General features: G+C 45.2%; 1 protein-coding gene across 2 annotated transcripts in view; it reads left to right on the top strand.

The window, feature by feature from the left end:
* FDFT1 (farnesyl-diphosphate farnesyltransferase 1) overlaps positions 1–19,977 on the top strand; it is a 36,044-nt gene extending 16,067 nt beyond the window's left edge. For both annotated transcript variants that reach the window (XM_036092396.2, XM_036092394.2), the window contains 4 exons: positions 2,856–3,047; positions 7,806–7,982; positions 9,669–9,821; positions 16,202–19,977. In XM_036092396.2, the coding sequence (XP_035948289.1) occupies positions 2,856–3,047; positions 7,806–7,982; positions 9,669–9,821; positions 16,202–16,423 (744 nt within the window). In that variant the 3' untranslated portion in view covers positions 16,424–19,977. The remainder of the gene's footprint in view (positions 1–2,855; positions 3,048–7,805; positions 7,983–9,668; positions 9,822–16,201) is intronic.
* Positions 19,978–20,437: the final 460 nt, after the last annotated feature.

Genomic DNA, 20,437 nt, shown 5'->3' with positions numbered 1-20,437 from the left:
AGCAAGAGAGGGAACACAAGCAGGGGGCGTGGCAGAGGGAGAAGCAGGCTTCCCACGGAGCAGGGAGCCCGATATGGGGCTTGATCCCAGGACCCTGGGATCACGACCCGAGCCGAAGGCAAACGTTTAACGACTGAGCCACCCAGGTGCCCCACACGTTAAACTTCTAAAAGTGTCTCTGACTTGCTGTGAAATTTTAGATAAATGGCTAAATTACTCCATGTAATATAGAGATATTCGATGTTTTCAAATCTTAAAAATGTGTTTTTTGTTATTTACTTTCTTCCATCACGGAGTATGTGTGTTTTGTGGACACACCTTAGTATCTGAATCAATCTGCAGTTCCATCTTAGCACAAGATGACTTTTAAACTCCGTGCCAGCTTGACCCTGTTTGTTGACGGGAAGTAGGTATCACTTAAACTGTTAAATTATATGTGTGTTTCCTTTCCAAGTTTATGAGAATCCAGAGGTACTAACTTAGGATCGTGGGTGTGTTGTGCTGAGGAGTGAGTACGTCTCCAATGCCTTACTTCTTCCTTTCCCATCAGCTCCTTACAGAATTAACACAATAGGAGAAGTTCCGAGTTTCTCGACCTCCCTCCCCCAGTTCATCTGGTGGTTATAAACGAATACGTGTGGGGATTAGCACTGGGAGACCTCACGTGGACGAGATTGGCTTCCTCAGGAGACAGAGTAGCTGGGAAGGGCAATGAGAGCAGATGATGTGGCAGATAAAATTATACTGGGCTTTTATTTGGCCCGAGTTTTTCCTGAGCAGCAGCTGTGGCCAGGATACTGGCCAGGGGAGGAGTTGGGGGGCAGGGAGAAAGTGCCTATCTAGACAAAGTGACCTAATTGACAATGGGGCCTAAACAACACCAAAATACGGGCTAGGAAGGAGGGGTCTTGCCCATTTTCCATAGGAATGATGTTTGTGAGACTTCTTCATCACCCCAGTGGAAGCAAAGACCTTTTAAACATCTGAACTACGTGTGTATTTTTTTTATCCTTAATAGTGTTTATGTTAGGATCTCAGAAGAGAAGCGACTATATACATATTCCTTGGGTGAGTGTAGGTTCAAAGTCTGGCCTCTTAATCCTTCAATCCTCAAAACTTACTGGCAACATCTTGGGGGCTGCTGGCTAATGCTCTCCAAGTTAGCATGAGTGAGGCTGCTGCTGGAATTATCCATTTATGAATTTAAAGTTAAAGCCGAAACTCCTGGCCAAGAATCAGCACTGGTTAGCTGCATGGTGACTCCCTTTTCTGCCGTGCAGACCTATTCAAGAGACCCAATGATAGCTTGTTGAGTACAAGTTCTGTTTAGATGAAATTCAGTACTTTTAGTGATTTTCCCCCCCTTCACTTTGGGGGAAGAGGACTACTTCCATTCTAGGAATTATTTCTATGCAAAGAACTATTATCTTAAAATCTACTTTTCCTTGGGCAGTGCTAAGGACATACTGATGTTTTTTAATTTCTAGTAATTCTTTTTAAATTTCTTGTAGTTGTCCACAGGTCATTTCTCTGTCTATTTTAGCATGTCTTGTTTTGTTTTGTTTTTGTTTTTTTAAAAGATTTTATTTATTTATTTGACAGAGAGAGAGACACAGCGAGAGAGGGAACACAAGCAGGGGGAGTGGGAGAGGGAGAAGCAGGCTTCCCGCTGAGCACAGAGCCCTGATGTGGGGCTCCATCCCAGGACCCCAGGATCATGACCCAAGCCAAAGGCAGACGCTTAACAACGGAGCCACCCAGGCCCCCCAAATATTTTAGCATATCTTTACTCTTTCGCAGATTCTTCTTTTCTTAGACCATATTTCAAGTGCTTTCTCTTTGCCATTTCATTGTGCCCTTTGATTAGTCTGGCTCTGTGTTACTTTCAACCAGGGGCCCTCCTCTGGTCTTTCCCTAACTTTTACCCTTCCTAGTATCCCCTCCAGAGTGTACCTTCTTTAACTGCTCTCCACTTCTTAAATTGTGTAATGGACATTCATTTCATAAGAGTATTGCATTAAGTTGTCTTGGAATACTCTTTTCAGGAGAGGATAGCTTTGACAAACCACTTTTATGGGAAAAAAATTCGTTGACAATCGAGAATGATGTTTACCAAGATCTCTTTTGAGAAGAGGATGTTTCAGCAAAGTTGTTAGAGCTTGCCTCCTAAGCCAGACTACCTGGCTTTGAGTCCCTGGCCCCCTGACTTCCAGATGAGTGATCTTGGGCAATTAATTGACTGACCCCTCTGTCTGCCCCAGTTTGCACATCTGTAAAATGGTGATAGTAATGATACGCGCCTCATAAAGGTGTCGGTGAGGATTGAATATGCAGAATGCTTAAAGCAGTGGCAAGAACAGACCGTGGTACTTTGTTCTTCTAGGTAATGAAGATTTTGAGACACTGCAAGATCTTGAAGTGTCTTCAAGACTAAGCTCCACTTACTATTCTAGTTTCTATTAGAATATTCCTTATTTCATCATTGCCTTCACTCTCAATTTTAGATATCAAAAAGCTTACTGTACTAGCTTATTTTTTCAATGACCTTTTATTCTAGGAGTAGTGCATGTCCAGCGTAGAAATGCGGAAAACTCAGGTGAAAGAATAAAACCATCACACCAGCCAGAGATCAGAGGTCACGTTGGTTAAATCTTTTGTGCACACCCTTCTTGGATGTTCTTTTTTCCTTACATGTACATAGTGTATATTTGTGTATATGTTTGCGGTTTTTAATCAAAATGAGATCTTGTACATTCTGTTTGGAACCTGTTTTGGGGTTTTGTTTTTGGGGTTTTTTTTGTAGCTAATGATCTCGGGTGTTTCCATTTTAGTAAATACTTCATTATTTCTTACAGTACTGTCACTATGTCGCCGGGCTGGTGGGAATTGGCCTTTCCCGTCTGTTCTCAGCCTCAGAGTTAGAAGACCCCTTAGTTGGTGAAGACATAGAGTGTGCCAATTCTATGGGCCTGTTTCTGCAGAAAACAAACATCATTCGTGATTATCTGGAAGACCAGCGAGAAGGAAGAGAGTTTTGGCCTCAAGAGGTAACAGATGTAGGGGATTTGGGAAAAATAATTTTAAATACTTTCTGAAAACAAAACAAATCAAATCTTTTGGTTGTAAGTGATAGAAATGTGAATCAAACTACCTTAGACAATGTAAGAGAATGTATAAAACAGGTTAGGATTTAGTTTGCTTCAGAGTAGATTGGCTAAATCCAGGGGTTCAGACTATGTATCGTCATAAACACACACACTCACACAGAGACTGTGTCCCTGTTCTTTCTATCTCTTAGATAGGCTTTCTCCAAGTGGTGGATGTAACAACTCATGACTCACAATCTACTAGCTTAACAAAGAAGTTCTTAGGAAGGCCAGTTGGTGGGGCGTGGATCCTGTGTCCAACCCATAATCAGTTACCGTAGCCAGAGGGCTGAGTACTCGAACCACACCTGCATTATATCTTCCCAACACACATAGAATGGATTTACTACCCCCCCACCACCAAAAAAGAAGGATTCTGTGGCGGGAAGGAGGAAGATGCTAGAGAGGCAAAAATTATAGGATGTTCATTATAAGAGACAAGAGTTGATCTTTGACTTAATTTTAAGAAACGGATAAGCAAAGCAAAGGCTTGGACATTGGTTTTATTCAGAAGGAAAACTAGAAAATCTTAGGACTATTTCCTGGTTTTACTATAGCATTTGCCTATTGCTTTCCATAAAATGGTTTCCTACAACAAAGTGTTTTTAACTTTTTTATTTTCTAAAATTTAAAGATTTTATTTATTAGAGAGAGAGAGAGAGCACAAGCAGGGGTAGGGGCAGAGGAAGAAGCAGACTCCCCAGTAAGCAGGGAGCCCCATGTGGGGCTTGATCCCAGGACCCTGAGATCATGACCTGACCTGAAGTCAGATGCTTAACTGACTGAGCCACCCAGGCGCCCCAACCAAGTGCTTTTAAAGTGAGTAGAAGGCAGGTGACAAAGTAGGGGAAATATTTGCAACTTATACCGCAGATATGAGGCTCATATTCCTAATACAAAAACTGCTAAAAGTTAAGACCAGCTTCCTTATAGAAAACCGGGCGAAGAGATAAGAACAGATTGTTCACGGAAAGAAAAATCTTTGTTTTGTGAAAGAAAGATCCTTAAACAGCTGAGAAGATGATCAGTCTCACTCCTAATAAGAAAAATTCACATTAAAACTACCCTGGGCTGAGACATCCTACTTTACCAAGCTTCCCAGGTGACTCCTGTGCAGGCAGGGTCGCCAAAGAGCTCTTGACCACCCTTCCTTGGACACCAAGGCTCAGCGAAGGGAAGGTGTTTGTGTGAGGACCCGCAGTGAGTCAGTGGCCACCTGAAAGGGCCGCCTCGGTCTCTGGGTCCCAGCCGGGGCCTGCCCCCTGTTACCACACTGCGTCTCACCCAGGCGCGTCCCCCCAGCGTGGGTCATGCGCACCAGCTCTGCAGGTCTGCACACGGTTCACTTCCCTCTTCCGTCATATTGAATAGCTGTTAGACCACAGAATAGTGGTGTGAATAAAATGAGATAAACTTTGGCCAGGGTGCTTACTAAATGTAAGTTCAAATAGCTTAACCAGGGGCGCCTGGGTGGCTCAGATGGTTGAGCGTCTGTCTTCGGCTCAGGTCATGATCCCAGGGTCCTGGGATCGAGTCCCGCATCGGGCTCTCTGCTGGGTGGGGAGCCTGCTTCTCCCTCTGCCTCTGCCTCTCTCTCTCCCTCTGACTCTCATGAATAAATAAATAAAACATTAAAAAAAAAATAGCTTAACCAAAAAAAGAAAAGAACCCTGAGAGTCTGTTTCTGGCGTCGGATTGGCAAAAAGTCGTAAGTTTGGTAATCGCTAAGCAAGACTGGGGACACGGGCACTGTGTGTGGCTGGTGAGAGTGTGTCCTGGTGCAAACAGCCCTGAGCACTGGCAGCTTGGCAAGTGAATAATATGGGAGTTTATTGAGGCAGCTTTGTTTCTAATAGTTACAGTTTATAAACAACTGAGATGTCCATCTATACAGGACTGATTGAACTATGGTATATTCACTTGGTGGAGCACAAAAAGAAATAAACAACTAGGGAGTGATCTCCAGGTTATATTATTAAGTGAAAAAAAGCGAGGTGCACAGCAATGTAAACTCAAGGTAATAAAATGTTTTCAGTAATTATACTGTGAATAATATTGTTACTGAAATACTGAAACTATTATAGAAACTCTATAATATAGCAAAGAGGCAATTGTGTTCATATCAGTCTAGGAACCAAGATTTTCACTCTAAAATAAAAGGTACAGATATAAAAATATTAATAAAGTTAAGCAAAACTCCCATAATCCTAAACTAAATTGGAAATATCTGTATGAACTCCTGATACAGATTCTCTTAAAAAAAAAAAAAAAATGTCTAGCTCCCTCTACCAAGAGGTGTAGAAACAAACCAGCAGTAATGTGTACCGCTGGTGTTCCTGTTTGGTCTTTTAATACCATTTCCCACCACACAGAGTAGTGGGGGCAGGAAATACACAAAATGAGCTTGGAATATACTGTCACGCCAGGAAATAAGGGAGTTATCAAAGTAAAACGTACAGCATAAAAAGGTACAGGATCCAATTCAAAGGCATTTTCACTGACCACATATGGAACAATTTGAGTATCAAAAAGAATAAAGACTGCAGTGGGTTAAAACACACCAAATATGTTTAAATCTAAAGAAAAATGAGCATGTGCCTCTCGAAAGATGGTGTATTCTCTTACCGAGAGGCACACAACATCTGATCTTTGCCCACTTTTGATGTTAGCAGTCATTAGGCTTCATGCCTAGTTCTGCTAATTTATTGGGGATCAAGTCCCACATCCGGCTCCTTGCTCAGCGGGGAGCCTGCTTCTCCCTCTGGCCGCCGATCCCCCTGCTTGTGCTCTCTCTCCTTTCTCTCTCTTTCTCTGACAAATAAATAAATAAATAAATAAAATCTTAAAAAAAACCTCATATCTGATTGGGTTTAATCTGTTGTAATGATTCTTGCTACTAAAGCTCAAAATTTCCCATCTTTGGTCAGGAAGAGGTTCAGGTTGGCTCCTGAGTCCTCATGAGGTGACCCTTAATAGTCTTTGATAGCTTCCTTGCCATTTGGTGTGTGAAGATGCTCTAAGCTCATTTTGTACATTTCTTGCCTGAGCTCGGGACTCCTCCAGCTCTTAAGAAGTCCGTCCAGGACACCTGGGCTAATGGGAAATAGTACCCAACACTGCACTTGGGCACTAGGGACAGTTCACTGCTCTTGGGATAGTCACTGTGTGTGTGTGTTTAGTTTTAAAGCTCAAATGCCTTGTAAGTTTATATTGATATTTCCAGTTCAAACTCAGGACCGTAGGATTGTTACATAATGTCCTCTGTATTACATTTCTACTTCATTTCTTCCTCATCGGGATTCATACTTCTCAGGGAAATCAGAGATGCTAGAATTAGTATATACCATGATTACTCATTTCCTTTTTTTTTCCCTCATTACAGATCCTGCAGTCTCTGAATAATGATACTAAACTACCACCAAAATGATTATTGAAAATAATTGAAGACATTTTTTGCATATGCTATACTAATTCCCAATTTTTTATGATTGTATTTATTTCTGAATCGTCAGATTAGATAGCCATCGCCACTGTAATATCTCCCTTTCCTCCTTACTTCGTCTTAGTTTAAGCTCCTCACCAGTCTTTATATTGATGTCTCCAGTCATTTTGGTTGTCTGGAGCTCGCACGCTGATAGATAGGAAAGACCCATGAGAATAGTCATTCCCCATGTTTATACAGATTGATGGCAATTTGTGGCTTTGATGTTTGCAGGTTAGTTTTTCTAGATATAAAATTTTTAGCTCACATTTTTTAGTATCCCATTTTCTTCCGCTTTACAGACTGGCTGTTGAAAATCTAAGGATAACTTTCTTTTCCTTGTAAGTTATGGGTTCTTTTTGTTTTACTTGGTGGTCACTGCCTAGATCCCTTATCACTGGAGATGCCGAAAAGTGATGTCCTAATTCTTTCATCCTTTCTGCGTCTCTTAGCAGGAATTTGGGATTTTGTAAAAATGGTAGTGGTGGTGGCCAGTCATGTATTTGGGGGAGTGTATAAAGTGACAATAAGCATTATTCTTTGGGAAGCTTCAGAGTGACCAAAAATGGAAGTAAGTTCTTTGCTAGCTTCAGAGACTCCTTTAAATAATATCATTAAAAATTGTCAAATCAATCCCACTGTTGGAGTTGAAGATGTTATTTCGCTTTTGAGTTACTAAGATCCAAGGAGGTAATGTTCTCATAGTATAGACTCAGCTCATTCTCCCCCAATACACTTGTTCAGCAGCATTCTTATTAGAATTGGGAATGCCATGTTAATCATGATTTACTTTGAGGCCTGACCATCTTCAGAATGCTTAACGTTTAGCTTGCAGTACTGTTGTAGCTGATTTTGTATCTACCTGGTTATTTTTTTCAGGAGGAGACTAATGCCTTCTGGAATAACGGGAGTCGTCAAAGTATTGCTTAGTACATGCTGTACTATGTGTCCCTAAGGGATAATTTCCCAAATACTTAAGTGACTCCTAGGTTGTGATCAGACCCTGACTGGTCGTCATAAATAGCCACTGCGTGGAGCTTAAAACGGACTTGATCTTGGTGAAAGAGGAGTCCGCAGCTAAGAAAAACTTTACTGTAGATCATAGTTCTTATTCACAAAGATTCTTTCCTATTGCTTGTACATTCTTCCCTTATGCACATGCTAACTTATTTTTTAAGGTTTGGAGCAAATATGTTAAGAAGTTGGGCGATTTTGCTAAGCCACAGAATATTGACTCGGCTGTGAAGTGCCTGAACGAACTTATAACCAACGCACTACACCACATCCCAGATGTCATCACTTACCTTTCAAGACTTAGAAACCAAAGTGTGTTTAACTTCTGTGCAATTCCACAGGTATGCAATGGAGCTATTCTTGTATATGAGGGGTGGAAGCTAAAAGGAGCGGCGTGGTGGTGGTGATGGGGGTGGAGAGAATGCATTTACTATTTTGGTTTGCTGTGTTCAGGTATATGGTTCCTTTTAAAAAATGACTCTGGTCTATTTTCTTTTGCTGGGGGGAGGAAGGCAGTGTTTCACCACATCTCCCCTCTACCCCAAAACCACGATACCCAGCTCAGCCTCCTTAGATCCTTAGCCTCACAATTAAATCTAGGGCTTTGGCTTGGATTTAGGGGGAATGCTGGGTAAAATGTAGGTGAAGGTTTATCATTACAGAGTCTTACTTAAGCGCCTAGGTTTGTTTTGTTGTTTTTTTTTTTAAAGATTTTATTTATTTATTTGACAGAGAGAGAGAGAGCAGGAACACAAGCAGGGGAAGTGGGAGAGGGAGAAGCAGGCTTCCCGCTGAGCAGGGAGCCCGATGCGGGTCTCGATCCCAGGGCTCTGGGATCATGACCCGAACCGAAGGCAGACGCTTAACGAACGACTGAGCCACCCAGTGCCTAGTTTTTGCTGTCCGTTTCCCAGACTCAGGATAACACAACCTGGTCCTATGGACCTAGCCCCTCAGTCCTCTAGGAGCTTACACTTTTTTAAATGCCTTTACCAATTATTTCAGTTTTTAACTCAAATACAAGAAAGTCATAGGATTTAACTGATTTGGAAACTTGATTTTTTTTTAAAGATTTTTATTTATTTGAGAGAGAGAGAGCACGAGCAAGGGGAGGGGCAGAGGGAGAGGGAGACTCCCCGCTGAGCATGGAGCCCGACACAGGGCTGGATCCCAGGATCCTGGGATCATGACCTGAGCCAAAGGTAGATGCTTAACCGACTGAGCCACCCAGGCGCCCCTTGATTTGATCTTTTAATGACCAATCTTGAGTGGTTGTTGGAACTAAATTCTGCATGCTTGATTTAGGTTCCCATTTATCTTAGAAGTAATTTGCCATTGAGCATGGGAACTATCCCCCCTTCCCATTTGTCCCCCACCCCTCCATGCTATTTTTTCATGTATAATAGTTACATTTGTTGTAGGAAAAATAGAAAATTATTTGTAGATTTTTTTTTTTAAAGATTTTATTTATTTGATAGAGAGACAGTGAGAGAGGGAACACAAGCAGGGTGAGTGGGAGAGGGAGAAGCAGGCTTCCCGCTGAGCAGGGAGCCCGATGCGGGGCTCGATCCCAGGACCCTGGGATCATGACCCAAGCCGAAGGTAGATGCTTAACGATGGAGCCACCCAGGTGCCCCAGTAGATATTATTTTGAGATACATTTTTTGGCTCTCTAACTCATTACTCTAGCATAGAAAATGATGTATGGACTTAATGGACTTATTTTTTCCAAATAAAAAGGAACTTTCGTGGTCAAACTGAAGAATCGTTTAAGACACAAAGACCACTTGATTCTGTGTATTGTTGGAGAAGGGAGGAGTGGGAAAGGTCCAAGTTTTGACATGCTTTCTCCATGGTGATTTTTTCTTGGTTAGTTCCATCTTAGCCCTTTGTCACTTTCTTATTCTACAGAACTTTTTTTCACCTTTTCAAAATGGTGATTGCTTAGCGTGCCATTTCTTTTTTTCATGAAATGAAATGAAGTAGTGTTTTTTTTTCTTTTTCTCCCTCCTTCCTTATATCTGAAGGTGATGGCCATTGCCACTCTGGCTGCCTGTTACAATAATCAGCAGGTGTTCAAAGGCGTAGTGAAGATCCGAAAAGGGCAAGCAGTAACTCTAATGATGGATGCCACCAATATGCCGGCGGTCAAAGCTATAATCTACCAGTACATGGAAGAGGTGGGTTCTTATTTCACTACCTGGAGAATCTGTAGCTATTTTTAGGATTTAAATAATGTCACTGTTTAAACAGTTGATATTTGGATATTTGATGATCCTAACAACTCACTGTGTTATGGTATAAAGAGACAGGAGCTGGTGTCCTTTATTAGGAAAAAGCGTGTGCACAGGTTGCTGATCGATCAGAGCCGCACGGCAACCCCGTGGGAGGGTGTAAATGCAGCGAGCCTTTAGGGTGGAAGCCCCTAAGGAGGATGAGGTTTTTTGAGGCAGAAGATGATGGTAGAGACCAACGAGGTTTCTTGGTTCATGGGTGAGGAGAGTGAAGCCGAGGCTTGTGCATGCTAACACATCTGACCGAGTGGATCTCGGAGCCCAGGCCAGGTTGCCTGTCATCCAGTCCAGTACTTTCTATTACGTCATAGGCCTCAACTGAGAAACCACAGTAGGGAATTTCAGCAAAGGAAAATCATCAAGTTGCAATGATTTCTCAATTTTCTAATGCAAATCTTGTTTCAAACGCCAAAACTACCCTATAAAACAAAACGTACTTGTTCAAGTCAGATCTCCTACTATGGAGAATATAATCTATGACTAGGTTCAAAAAACTTTCTCTTAGAGGCTGAAACTAATCACTAGGCCCCAGAATGGTGGTTCTTAATTGAAGGGGCTTTTGCACCTCCCCCAACCCCCCCCCCCCCCACCAGGGGACATTTGGCAATGTCTGGAGACATTTTTTGTGATGCTCACACTGGCGAGGGGGGTGTCTGCTGCCTTCTGGTTAGTGGAGGCCCTGAGATCCTTAGATTCTTATTGAAGATTGAACTACTACAGAAATACATGAAACATGAAAGACCTTCTTCCTTCCTCTCTGCCAGAGAGAACTATTGCTGTCAATAATTTTCTGCCTCCTTCCCGTCCTCTGGTTACACCCTTACAGGGATGTGATGTGTAATAGTGGTTTCCCCTAAACAGAATTCTGCCAAACAATGATTTCCTCTGATTTCTATTGCATATTGCACATTCTCCTTGGAGTTCCTCCCTGTCTTCTATCTGACAAGCTTTGGACCTCTGCATTTCTACCAGAGGCACCTATAGAAGACATAAGAGATCCTGGGTGGCTCAGTCGGTTAAGCGGCTGCCTTTGGCTCAGGTCATGATCCCAGGGTCCTGGGATCAAGTCCCACGTCGGGCTCCCTGCCCAGTGGGGAGCCTGCTTCTCCCTCTCCCTCTGCCTTCCCACCCCCCACCGTGCGTGCTCTCCCTCTCTCAAATAAATCAATAAAATCTTAAAAAAAGACAGGGGCGCCTGGGTGGCTCAGTTGTTAAGCGTGTGCCTTTGGCTCAGGTCATGATCCCAGGGTCCTGGGATCGAGCCCCACATCGGGCTCCCTGCTCCACGGGAGGCCTGCTTCTCCCTCTCCCACTCCCCCTGCTTGTGTTCCCTCTCTCGCTGTCTCTCTCTCTGTCAAATAAATAAATAAAATCTTTAAAAAAAAAAAAAAGACAGAAGACCAAAGTTTTTTTAAAAATCCTAAAATTCTTGTAGTGACTAGATATAGTGTTCATTCAGCCATTGACCAAAAAATTGCTACTAATGAGACTTGGGACAGTCTGCTTCACCGTCTCACCAGCACTTCCTTTGAGCTTACTGTGTGCCTGGCAGAGCAACTGAATAGGTGGATACTATTAATATCAAGGAAACTTGAGCTGGAGCCATAATTTGGACACAGCAGATCTGGCTGACTTCAGAGCCTACGCTGTTCACTACAATTCTAAGGGGTTTGGAGGACTCTTTGCAAACTAAGCAGTACCGTATTAGGCACTTTGTCTCCGTTTTATATAATGTAGTATGTAAGTCAGAGACGATTTTAGTTGAGTTGAGAGGCTGCAACAGTTGAGTGGCCCACAAAGCTGAAAATATTTTCTGGCCCTTTAAGAACATTTGCAGACCCCTGAGTTAAGGCATCAATTGTTTCAAGCTACTCAAGGTAATTTGGGGGAGATGTTAATACTTGAGTTGATTTGATTGAGAAAAATCTCTGAAGACTTCCAAGTCTGAAGGAATAAAATATAATAATGGTTTTGATGTCAGCATGAATGAAATTTCAAGTGAAACCTTTTTGTATCAAGTCCACAAGTTGTCTGGGTTTTTTTGTTTGTTTGTTTTTTAGGATTTTGAGAGAGAGAGAGAGAGAGACAGAGAGTGCATGAGTGAGGGGGAGGGGCAGAGGGAGAAGCAGACTCCCCGCTGAGCAGGGAGCCTTATATGGGGCTCAATCCCAGGATGCTGGGATCATGACCTGAGCCGAAGGCAGACGCTTCACTGACTGAGCCACCCAGGCGCCCCCAGTTGTCTGGCTCTTTGCTGCTGTCCAATTATTAACACTTCTCCTCACTGATCAAGTCTGTCCTTTGCAGGGAGACAGGAAGACACATTTATTCTGTCAGGTCTCTGGGCCTAACTGGTGGTAACCGTAATGCCCTTGCAGGGGACTTGAAGGCTTTCCTCCCGCAGCTCTAGTGTTTAGTGGAAGAGTCAGAGTGACAGCCGAACCTTGCTGAGTAGGTGGGCACTGCTCCTCAGTGTCCTGCGTCATCTGGAGCAGCCTCAGCCTCAAACCAGTCTGGATACCTGTCAGCTGGCGAGAAGCTCCACCAGCTATTTTGGGGCAGAAACAAATGCTCCGGCAAGCAGCCAGAAACTATTATTTCCTTCTCTGCCAATGCTCGTTCCTTGGCGAGGGCAAGCTTTTTGAAGCTGACGCAGCTTCCGGGTTCACCCTGCGCTGTGGTTCGTCTAGAGCATCGTCCTGCCCTTCAGGCGCTTCTTGTGCTCACGACTCACAAGTGTGGTCCTCGGGTCAGCAGCATCCGGGGCCCCGGGCACTTGCTGGAGTCTCACCCCGACTCGAACCCACTGAATCAGAATCTGCCTTTACCAAGACCCCCAGGGGATCACCTGTGGACAGAAAGGTTGAAAAGCACTGCTGTTAACCCACCCTCTCCTCAGCTGCCGCTGCCTTTTCCCCATGTGAGGAAGTGCGAGGTGGTGTGTTGTGAACCCGCTCCGCTCCTCTGTGTCCGCCTCCCCGGTGCGAACCTAAGCCCTGCGTGTACACGCTCCTGCGCACCCCCCACCCGTCGCCCCCTCGAGATCCGCTGCCTCTTTATCCAAAGCCCCCTCCTCCCCCCGTCACTCCTCTAGTTTGTATGTGCGCTCAGGCCGCTCAGCTTCAGAAAGCTTCAAAAAGTCAAAAAATGACTCTGGCTTGACTTTGCTCCTTTCTATCTACTCCCCCACCCCCCCCACCCCCCCTTAAGCTTCTCGAAAGATACGTGTACTTCATGTTATTTATTCCCATTTTTTCCTCAACCCACCTCGTTATGCTAGCTAGCTTTTGTTCCTACCTTGTCATGAAAACTTTTCTTACTGAAGTGATTTGATGACCTTCTAATGACCAGTTTTTAAAGCATTCTCCCCAGTCCCACTGTATTATTGACACCGGCTCTTCCTCACCTTGAAAGCCTTTTGCTGGGGCACCTGGGCGGCTCAGTCGTTAAGCGTCTGCCTTCGGCTCAGGTCATGATCCCAGAGTCCTGGGATCGAGCCCCACATCGGGCTCCCTGCTCCGCGGGAAGCCTGCTTCTCCCTCTCCCACTCCCCCTGCTTGTGTTCCCTCTCTCGCTGTCTCTCTCTGTCAAATAAAATCTTTAAAAAAAAAAAAGAAAGCCTTTTCCTCTGTAGGCTTCTGTGACTCTTGCCTCCAGTTTAACCTCTTACCTGTCTGTCGACTCCTCTGCCGTTCTGGCTCCTTATACTGGTATTTCCTGGAGTTCTGTCTTGGTTTTCATTTCTTCTCACTGCACGAAAGCTTTCTGGTATTCTCTTTGATGGCCCGGCTTCTTTCTCCACCACATGCTCATCCCTCCTGACTTGATTAGTCCAGCTCAGGACTTGGTCATAAACTTTTTTTTTTTGCTTAATGACATTGCCATTCGCCTAATCAAGGAATCCAGGTCACCCAGGCTCCTCCTAACCCTCCTCCATAGGAATCTCCATATCCTACCTGTTCTACCTGTAGACTTGACTTGTCAGAATTTTGCATGCATTACCCTCTGACCAAGCAATTCTAGGACTTTATGTGCAAAATTAGCCAGAAAATGTGCAGAGGTGCTTACTGTAACATTTTGTCCTCAGTCCTCATTGGGAAGGAATTGATTAAATTATAGTACATTCACATGATGTGGCTTGTGTTTAAAAACAGAATGACATCATTTTCTAGGTTCTGGCATTAAGAAATGTCCTTAAAAAATTATGTGAGTGAAAAAAGTCAAATCGCAGCATAATCTGTTTATAAACTATTTTAAAAATAAAATTGTGTATAATTTTATATGCACAATGTAGTCATATATTTATCCATTATATAGAATATAGTCTTTTTTTTTTTTTAAGATTTTATTTATTTATTTGACACAGAGAGGGAACACAGCGGGGGAGTGGGAGAGGGAGAAGCAGGCTCCCCACCGAGCAGGGAGCCCGATGTGGGGTTTGATCCCAAGACCCTGGGATCATGACCTGAGCTGAAATCAAGAGTCAGATGCTTAACCGACGGAGCTACCCAGGTGCCCCTGTATTGCTTGTTTTTATAAGCATAACTCCGTCATCTAAAATTTTTTTAAAAGAAAGTAGAGGAAATTGTAGTTTCATCCCTGCTTCTGTTGTTCTCTCTAAAGCTATTCTTGGTAGCATAATATTAGATATCATTAGTGTATTTTGATAGGCATATATATATATATATATGTATATATATATATATATATATTTTTTTTTTTTTTTAATTAAGTGAGCTCTTTGCCCGTTGCGGGGCCTGAACTCATGACCCCAAAGATCAAGAGTCACATGCTCTCCCGACTGAGCCAGCCAGGCGCCCCTATGGGCATATTCTTTTATTTTCTTGTTACACTAAATTGCAGCCATGCCCTTTTGGTGGGGAGGTGGGAGGGTGGCAAGAATATAATATATGTCTATGGAAAAAAGTACCCATTATATAATGCAAATTTTGGGAAAAAATTATTTAAAAATATGCCTGCTCTGTCGTCTTCCTCCTCTTTGCCTCCGTCTCGGCTCAGATCCTTGTCACTTCCCACCTCCGTCATCTAGTTGCTCTGTCAGTTTGAGTCAGTGACCATTTGCGTGCCAGGCACAGAGCTGGGCTGGAGGCAGAAAGATGAGGAAGATGTGGTGCCTTTGACACTTGTAGTCCAGGGAGACACACAGAAATAGCTGAATTCAGTGTTAAGTGGTAAGGTAGGAGTTATGTGCAGGAGAGGGGCACGTGGCCCAACCTGGGGGTTCAAGGCAGGTTTTCTAGAAGACCTAATATCTAAATTAAGACTTGGGCAACGGGCAAGAGTTAGCCAGGTGAAGGAGTGTGACAGGCATTCCAGGAGTGGGGAATAGTGTGAGCGAAGAGGGGAACAGAAGCGTGCAGAGCAATCCAAGTGTAAGACAACAGTCGAGTTGTTCCAGTGGTGAGAAAAGACAGGTGGACAGCAGCAAGTGAAGCTGGAAAGGTTCAGTGGCCCCAGGTCACGGGTGGCCTTGTGCTCCACATCACCGAGCTCAGACCTTAACTGAGCAGCCATAGGGAGCCGGTGGGGGTGTCAAGCAGAGGTTTTCGGTTTCTTTGGGGACAGTGTGGCGAGCAGGTGAGGGGACTTCAGGGTTCAGTAGAGTCAGGAGCTCAGTTTGGAGGCTGGTCATGGCTCAGGTGAAAGGCATCGAGGGCCTCGCCCGCAGCGGTAGTTGGAAGCATGGACGTGAGGCCTGGGTTCAGCAAATGCTTTGGAGGTTTGTGGAGGGGGCAGGAGGGGCAGAGGCGCCGAGAGGGTTCTAGGAGGACTACTCTCCGGCTCCCAGCTTCTGCTCTCGCCTTTCTTCATCCAGCCTGTGGTCCACACCACAGATTCCATCTTGTCTGGCTGTGTTTGCCCCGCCTTTTCAGTAGCCTTTCCCCTGCAGCGTGTTGCGCTGCTCTGCCGACATTCCCAGGCTCCCCCTCTGTGCCCGGCGCTGGGAGGCGCTGGGAGGCGCAGACCGGAGAGGACCTGGGTGGCTCCCCGGGGGCAGGGACGCCCTGGTGCTCCCTAGATCAGGCTGCGGGACGATACAGGCCTCCGTGGACAATCCTGCCTTATCAGTGGGGTGACTTTGGGTTATTCCTTCCGTGTTCTCTGAGCCTGTTTGCTCATTGGGAAGAGGGACATCAGATACCTCCCTGTGTAGGATTACTGTAAGAAGTAAACACAGAAGGTGTTTATAAAGGTTCTAGGACTCACTAAGTGGCACTTAAAATTTTCTCCTTTCTTTAAAACAGATTTATCATAGAATCCCCAGCTCAGACCCATCTTCTGGTAAAACAAGGCAGATCATCTCCACCATCAGGACACAGAATCTTCCCAATTGTCAGCTGATCTCCCGAAGTCACTACTCCCCTATTTACCTGTCATTTGTCATGCTCTTGGCTGCCCTGAGCTGGCAGTACCTGAGCACCCTGTCCCAGGTCACAGAAGACTATGTTCAGACCGGAGAGCACTGACTGGGTACTCGTCTGGAAGCTCAAGTTCACCCTAAAATGGATTGGCCTTTTCTTCAAGAAAAAGGATATTGGTACCCCCTCTCCCCTCGTTTTTCCCTCCCTCTTTAATCCCTGAAAGAACTCTGTGGACTTGGGACTTTTAGAAACTGTGACATGCAGTCAAGAAGCTAAGAACAAAAGGGAAGGCTACCTCACCCTCGGCAGGCAGGCCCTTGCGGGCGCTGCTCACGTCTGCGTGCCGTGGCCAGCAGCAGAGGGCCGCTCACGGCAGGTCAGGGGACATGGTGGCATATGGGGCTGCTGAGAGGGCTTACTTAGTGTGAATCCTGGCTAGAGTTCTAATTAAATGTATTTAATTTGAAGCAACCTTGGAATACATGTCCTTGTACAAAGCGAAGTGAATTTTCTCCGTTGGGTTCCCATTTTTCTCATCATTTTGTTTTATTCAGTTGACTTGAATGTAGTAGATGTCCGTGTTTGTAGGTCTAGGCAACAGCCCCAGGTTTCCTAAGAAGGCAGACTGTCTTCTGCCCATGAAGGCTAAGGACTGACTTCTGGGGGTTCTGGAATCGCTTCCTGGTTTAAAAGGAGGTTAGCTTTCAGAAAGAAACGGCGGGATTGCTTTGGGCCCCATCGTGGAAGACTGGCCTCCAGTTAAGGCTGACTTTTTAAGAAGACATCATATATAAAGATGTGTTTATAATGAAGAACTGAATTACTTTGCATCTGTCGAGGGCAGCTCATTTGAAAGCCTGGACGAGCACGGCAAATAGGAACGCAAGAATGGAGTCCGTGATGGAGGGACAGACGGCCGTCTGCGGGCCCCGCAGAGCCAGCCAGAGCAGGACCAAGAGGAAGGACCCGACTGCCTGGGCCCTGCACGGCTGTGCCTGCTGGAAACGAGCATGCGGCAGCCTCGCGTCCCTGGCCAGCTTGGGACCTGCACTCCCTCTACCAGCCTGCTGTCCCCTTGGCCGACTCTTAGCTGCATGCAGAAATGTTACCATGTCCAGGATTTTTGTGGGGTTTTTTGTCTTTTGTTTCTTTTTTTTTTTAAAATCACCAGTTTATACATGGAAAGGCAAAATGTGTTTTCAGGTGATGGGCTGGAAAGCCGAAGAGCATTTAGCCTCCTTCTAGCATCGCTGTCTGCCTTGAGCCCCGCACAGGCCGGGGGTGTGAGGCACGCTCACCCAGGACCTTACTGCGAAGCTAGGCCTGGGCCGGGGAGGACACGGCCCCTCTCGGAGGGTGTTTGAAAAAGCCCCTCAAGCTGAGGAATCACTGTTGTGGGGCATGAAAGTACTTTCTAGAAGCCGTTCATACCCTCGGTGTATATAGCCTACTCCTCTGCCGCAGTCCTTTGTGTGCGGTGACGTCATCATCGAAGCTGAGGGTTTTCCCCGGCAGGACTGCTGGCCTCGCGTTGTTACACACGTACTCACACTGCTGTCCCTTCGTGTCCCCGGCTGCCACCGGACACAGTGGCTTAGTTTCGGTCCATGGAAGCTGTGGTGAATTGGTTCATCTGAGGGTCGGTCCTGGACAAACTTGTCACCACGCTGAAGCCAGGCATTTGCCGCATGGGCTACAGCTCTGAGCCGGGCTCCCCAGGAATTTTCCTTGTAATTTAAGCATCAGAACTTGGTTTAAGATTCCAAGGTGGGTTGTCAGAAATTTGTGTGCTGAAATGCCGGATGAGTTCTGTTACAACCCGTGTAGGACAGAGAACAACCTGGTGGAAATCGTGGTCTGGGGTGGGTGGACTGGAAGGTTCTTTCCTGGCTCAGTCATGACCTGTGGGACTTTCTGAGTTTCTGTATGGTTTAGCAGATCTCCCAGGCCCCTCCCAGCCATAGAGTTATGTAGCTTTTACTGTCATGGACTCGTGCAAAGTCTTAGCTCTTGGGCCCACTCCTGAGTGCTTTGGAAGATCATTTTCCTTCTAAATATAGTTCTCTATTAAAATTGCCAGATAAAATACAGGATGCCCAGTTAAACTAGAATTTGACACACTAGTTTTGTTTTGGTTTAGTATAATTATGTCCCAAATATTATTGCACAGGACATATTTCTACTAAAAAATTACTTGCTCTGAAATTCAAATCTGATTGAACATCCTTTGTTTTTTTTAAAGATTTTATTTATTCATTTGAGACACAGAGATACAGAGAGAGAGAGAGAGCATGAGGAGGGGGAGTGGGAGAGGGAGAAGCAGGCTCTCTGCTGAGCCAGGAGCCCAATGTGGGGCTCGATCCCAGGGCCCTGGGATCATGACCTGCGCCGAAGGCAGACGCTTAACCATCTGGGCCACCCAGGCGCCGCAACATCCTTTGTTTTTGTTAAATCTGCCAACCCCACCCTCCGCTCCACACTTTAATTAATCAGATGTATAGGATCTCTGGCCTAAGGTCTACTTGAGTTCTACTTACAGGGGAATATTTGAGCTTTTCCTCAGAGGAGTATCTGACCCATCTGAATCTAGGGCTCTAAATTTAAAGAACTCCCTTACAACAGACAGGAGCAAGAGTCTGATCTCCACACTTTGGGAGCTTCTAGAGCTCCAGATACACATGCACACCCATCTCCCTTTGGGAAAGCGCTTGGAGCAATTACCTGGAAGCCCCATTCTGTCGGAACCCTTTCCCTGGGGCTGGCGTGCACATGTGTGTAGGGGGAGGAAGGATGGTTAGCCATTTGTTAATTAATCTTAGCAGTTTGGGAAGCAAAGCTCTAAAGCCATGGTTCTCAAACTTTAGCATCTGAATTGCCTGAAGGTCCCAGATGGCTAGGACCATTTGTCTCTCAGGTCTTGGGGAGTAGCCCCCAAACTGGCATCTTTAACAAGTTCTCAGGTGATACACATGCTGCTGGTCAGGAGCCCAGTTTGAGAACCGCTGCTCTAAGGTCTTATTTTTCAAACTCTAATGAACATATGAATCAGCAGGAGTCTTGTTAAATTGCAAGGGCAGATTCATAGTTCTGGCCCAAGTTCCGCATTTCTAACAAACTGCCAGGTGACGGCCACGCTTTTGGTCTGAAGCATAGCTATCCGACGCATTTTAAAAGTGGAAAAGGTTCAACTATGTGCGCAGACTTCTGAGTCTAAACTAAACCCACACCCTCCTCTGGGTAATGAACAAAAAGGCATGGTCCCTTCCATCGATCACCTTGTTCGGACAGGCACCCGAGAGAAGCGTACCACTTGTTGAACTGAGGTGACAGGGTGATAAATGAGGTAATTTGAGGTTTATTTAAGTATTGACATTGATCCCAACCCTAAATAAACATGGCTGGTTTTGTTTTCTAACAGACTCCTTAAGCGAAGCGTGCAGATGCCCTGTAGTTCATCTGGGTTCTTGCCGTATTGCATCTCCACCGGCTTCCCGGCTGAGCGCGGAGCTGCGGGTGGGTGCGGGGTGGGCACAGGACGGGCACAGGATGGACATGGGATCATCCGATTGCGTTTGGGGGCAGGTCGAATTTGTCAGAACTACACTGAGGTTATGAATGTCTTCCAAATGAAATTTGAGGAATAAAGTGATTGCAAAGTTTGGCTTTGGTAACCTTTGTTAAACGCTTAAATATTATGTCAGGTGTCACAGATTTTTAAGTTTTTCATTTAATTCCGGCTTTCACAAATTTTCCCTTCCATATTCAGCAGGTGTTTAAGAGCTTATCTGATAAGGCACTTTCTGATCCCTAACTTCTAATTCCCATTGGAAGTCAGACTTCCCATGCTTCTAGAACTAGTCCAGCCCTCAGCTGGGAAAGAAGTCAGGTACTGACGGGCCAGTGGGATGGGGGGGCAATTCTTCTAGTTTCCTGTCCCTCCAACACTAGTGTACTTCACTGCTTGGGATTCTTAACCGGGACTATGCAAAGCAACAGTTCTTAACCGGCAACGTGACCCAGACACAGAGGGAACTTAGACTAGGACACACAGGCTGCTTCCACCCCGTCCCAAACATCAGCAGCGATCAGGGCGACCCGGCCCTCCGCTGGGACAAGTGG

Source organism: Halichoerus grypus, chromosome 3, assembly GCF_964656455.1.
Source record: "Halichoerus grypus chromosome 3, mHalGry1.hap1.1, whole genome shotgun sequence".
Taxonomy (NCBI): domain Eukaryota; kingdom Metazoa; phylum Chordata; class Mammalia; order Carnivora; family Phocidae; genus Halichoerus; species Halichoerus grypus.
Note: the sequence above shows the minus strand (reverse complement) of the source record. Positions and strands in the feature narration are given on the sequence as shown.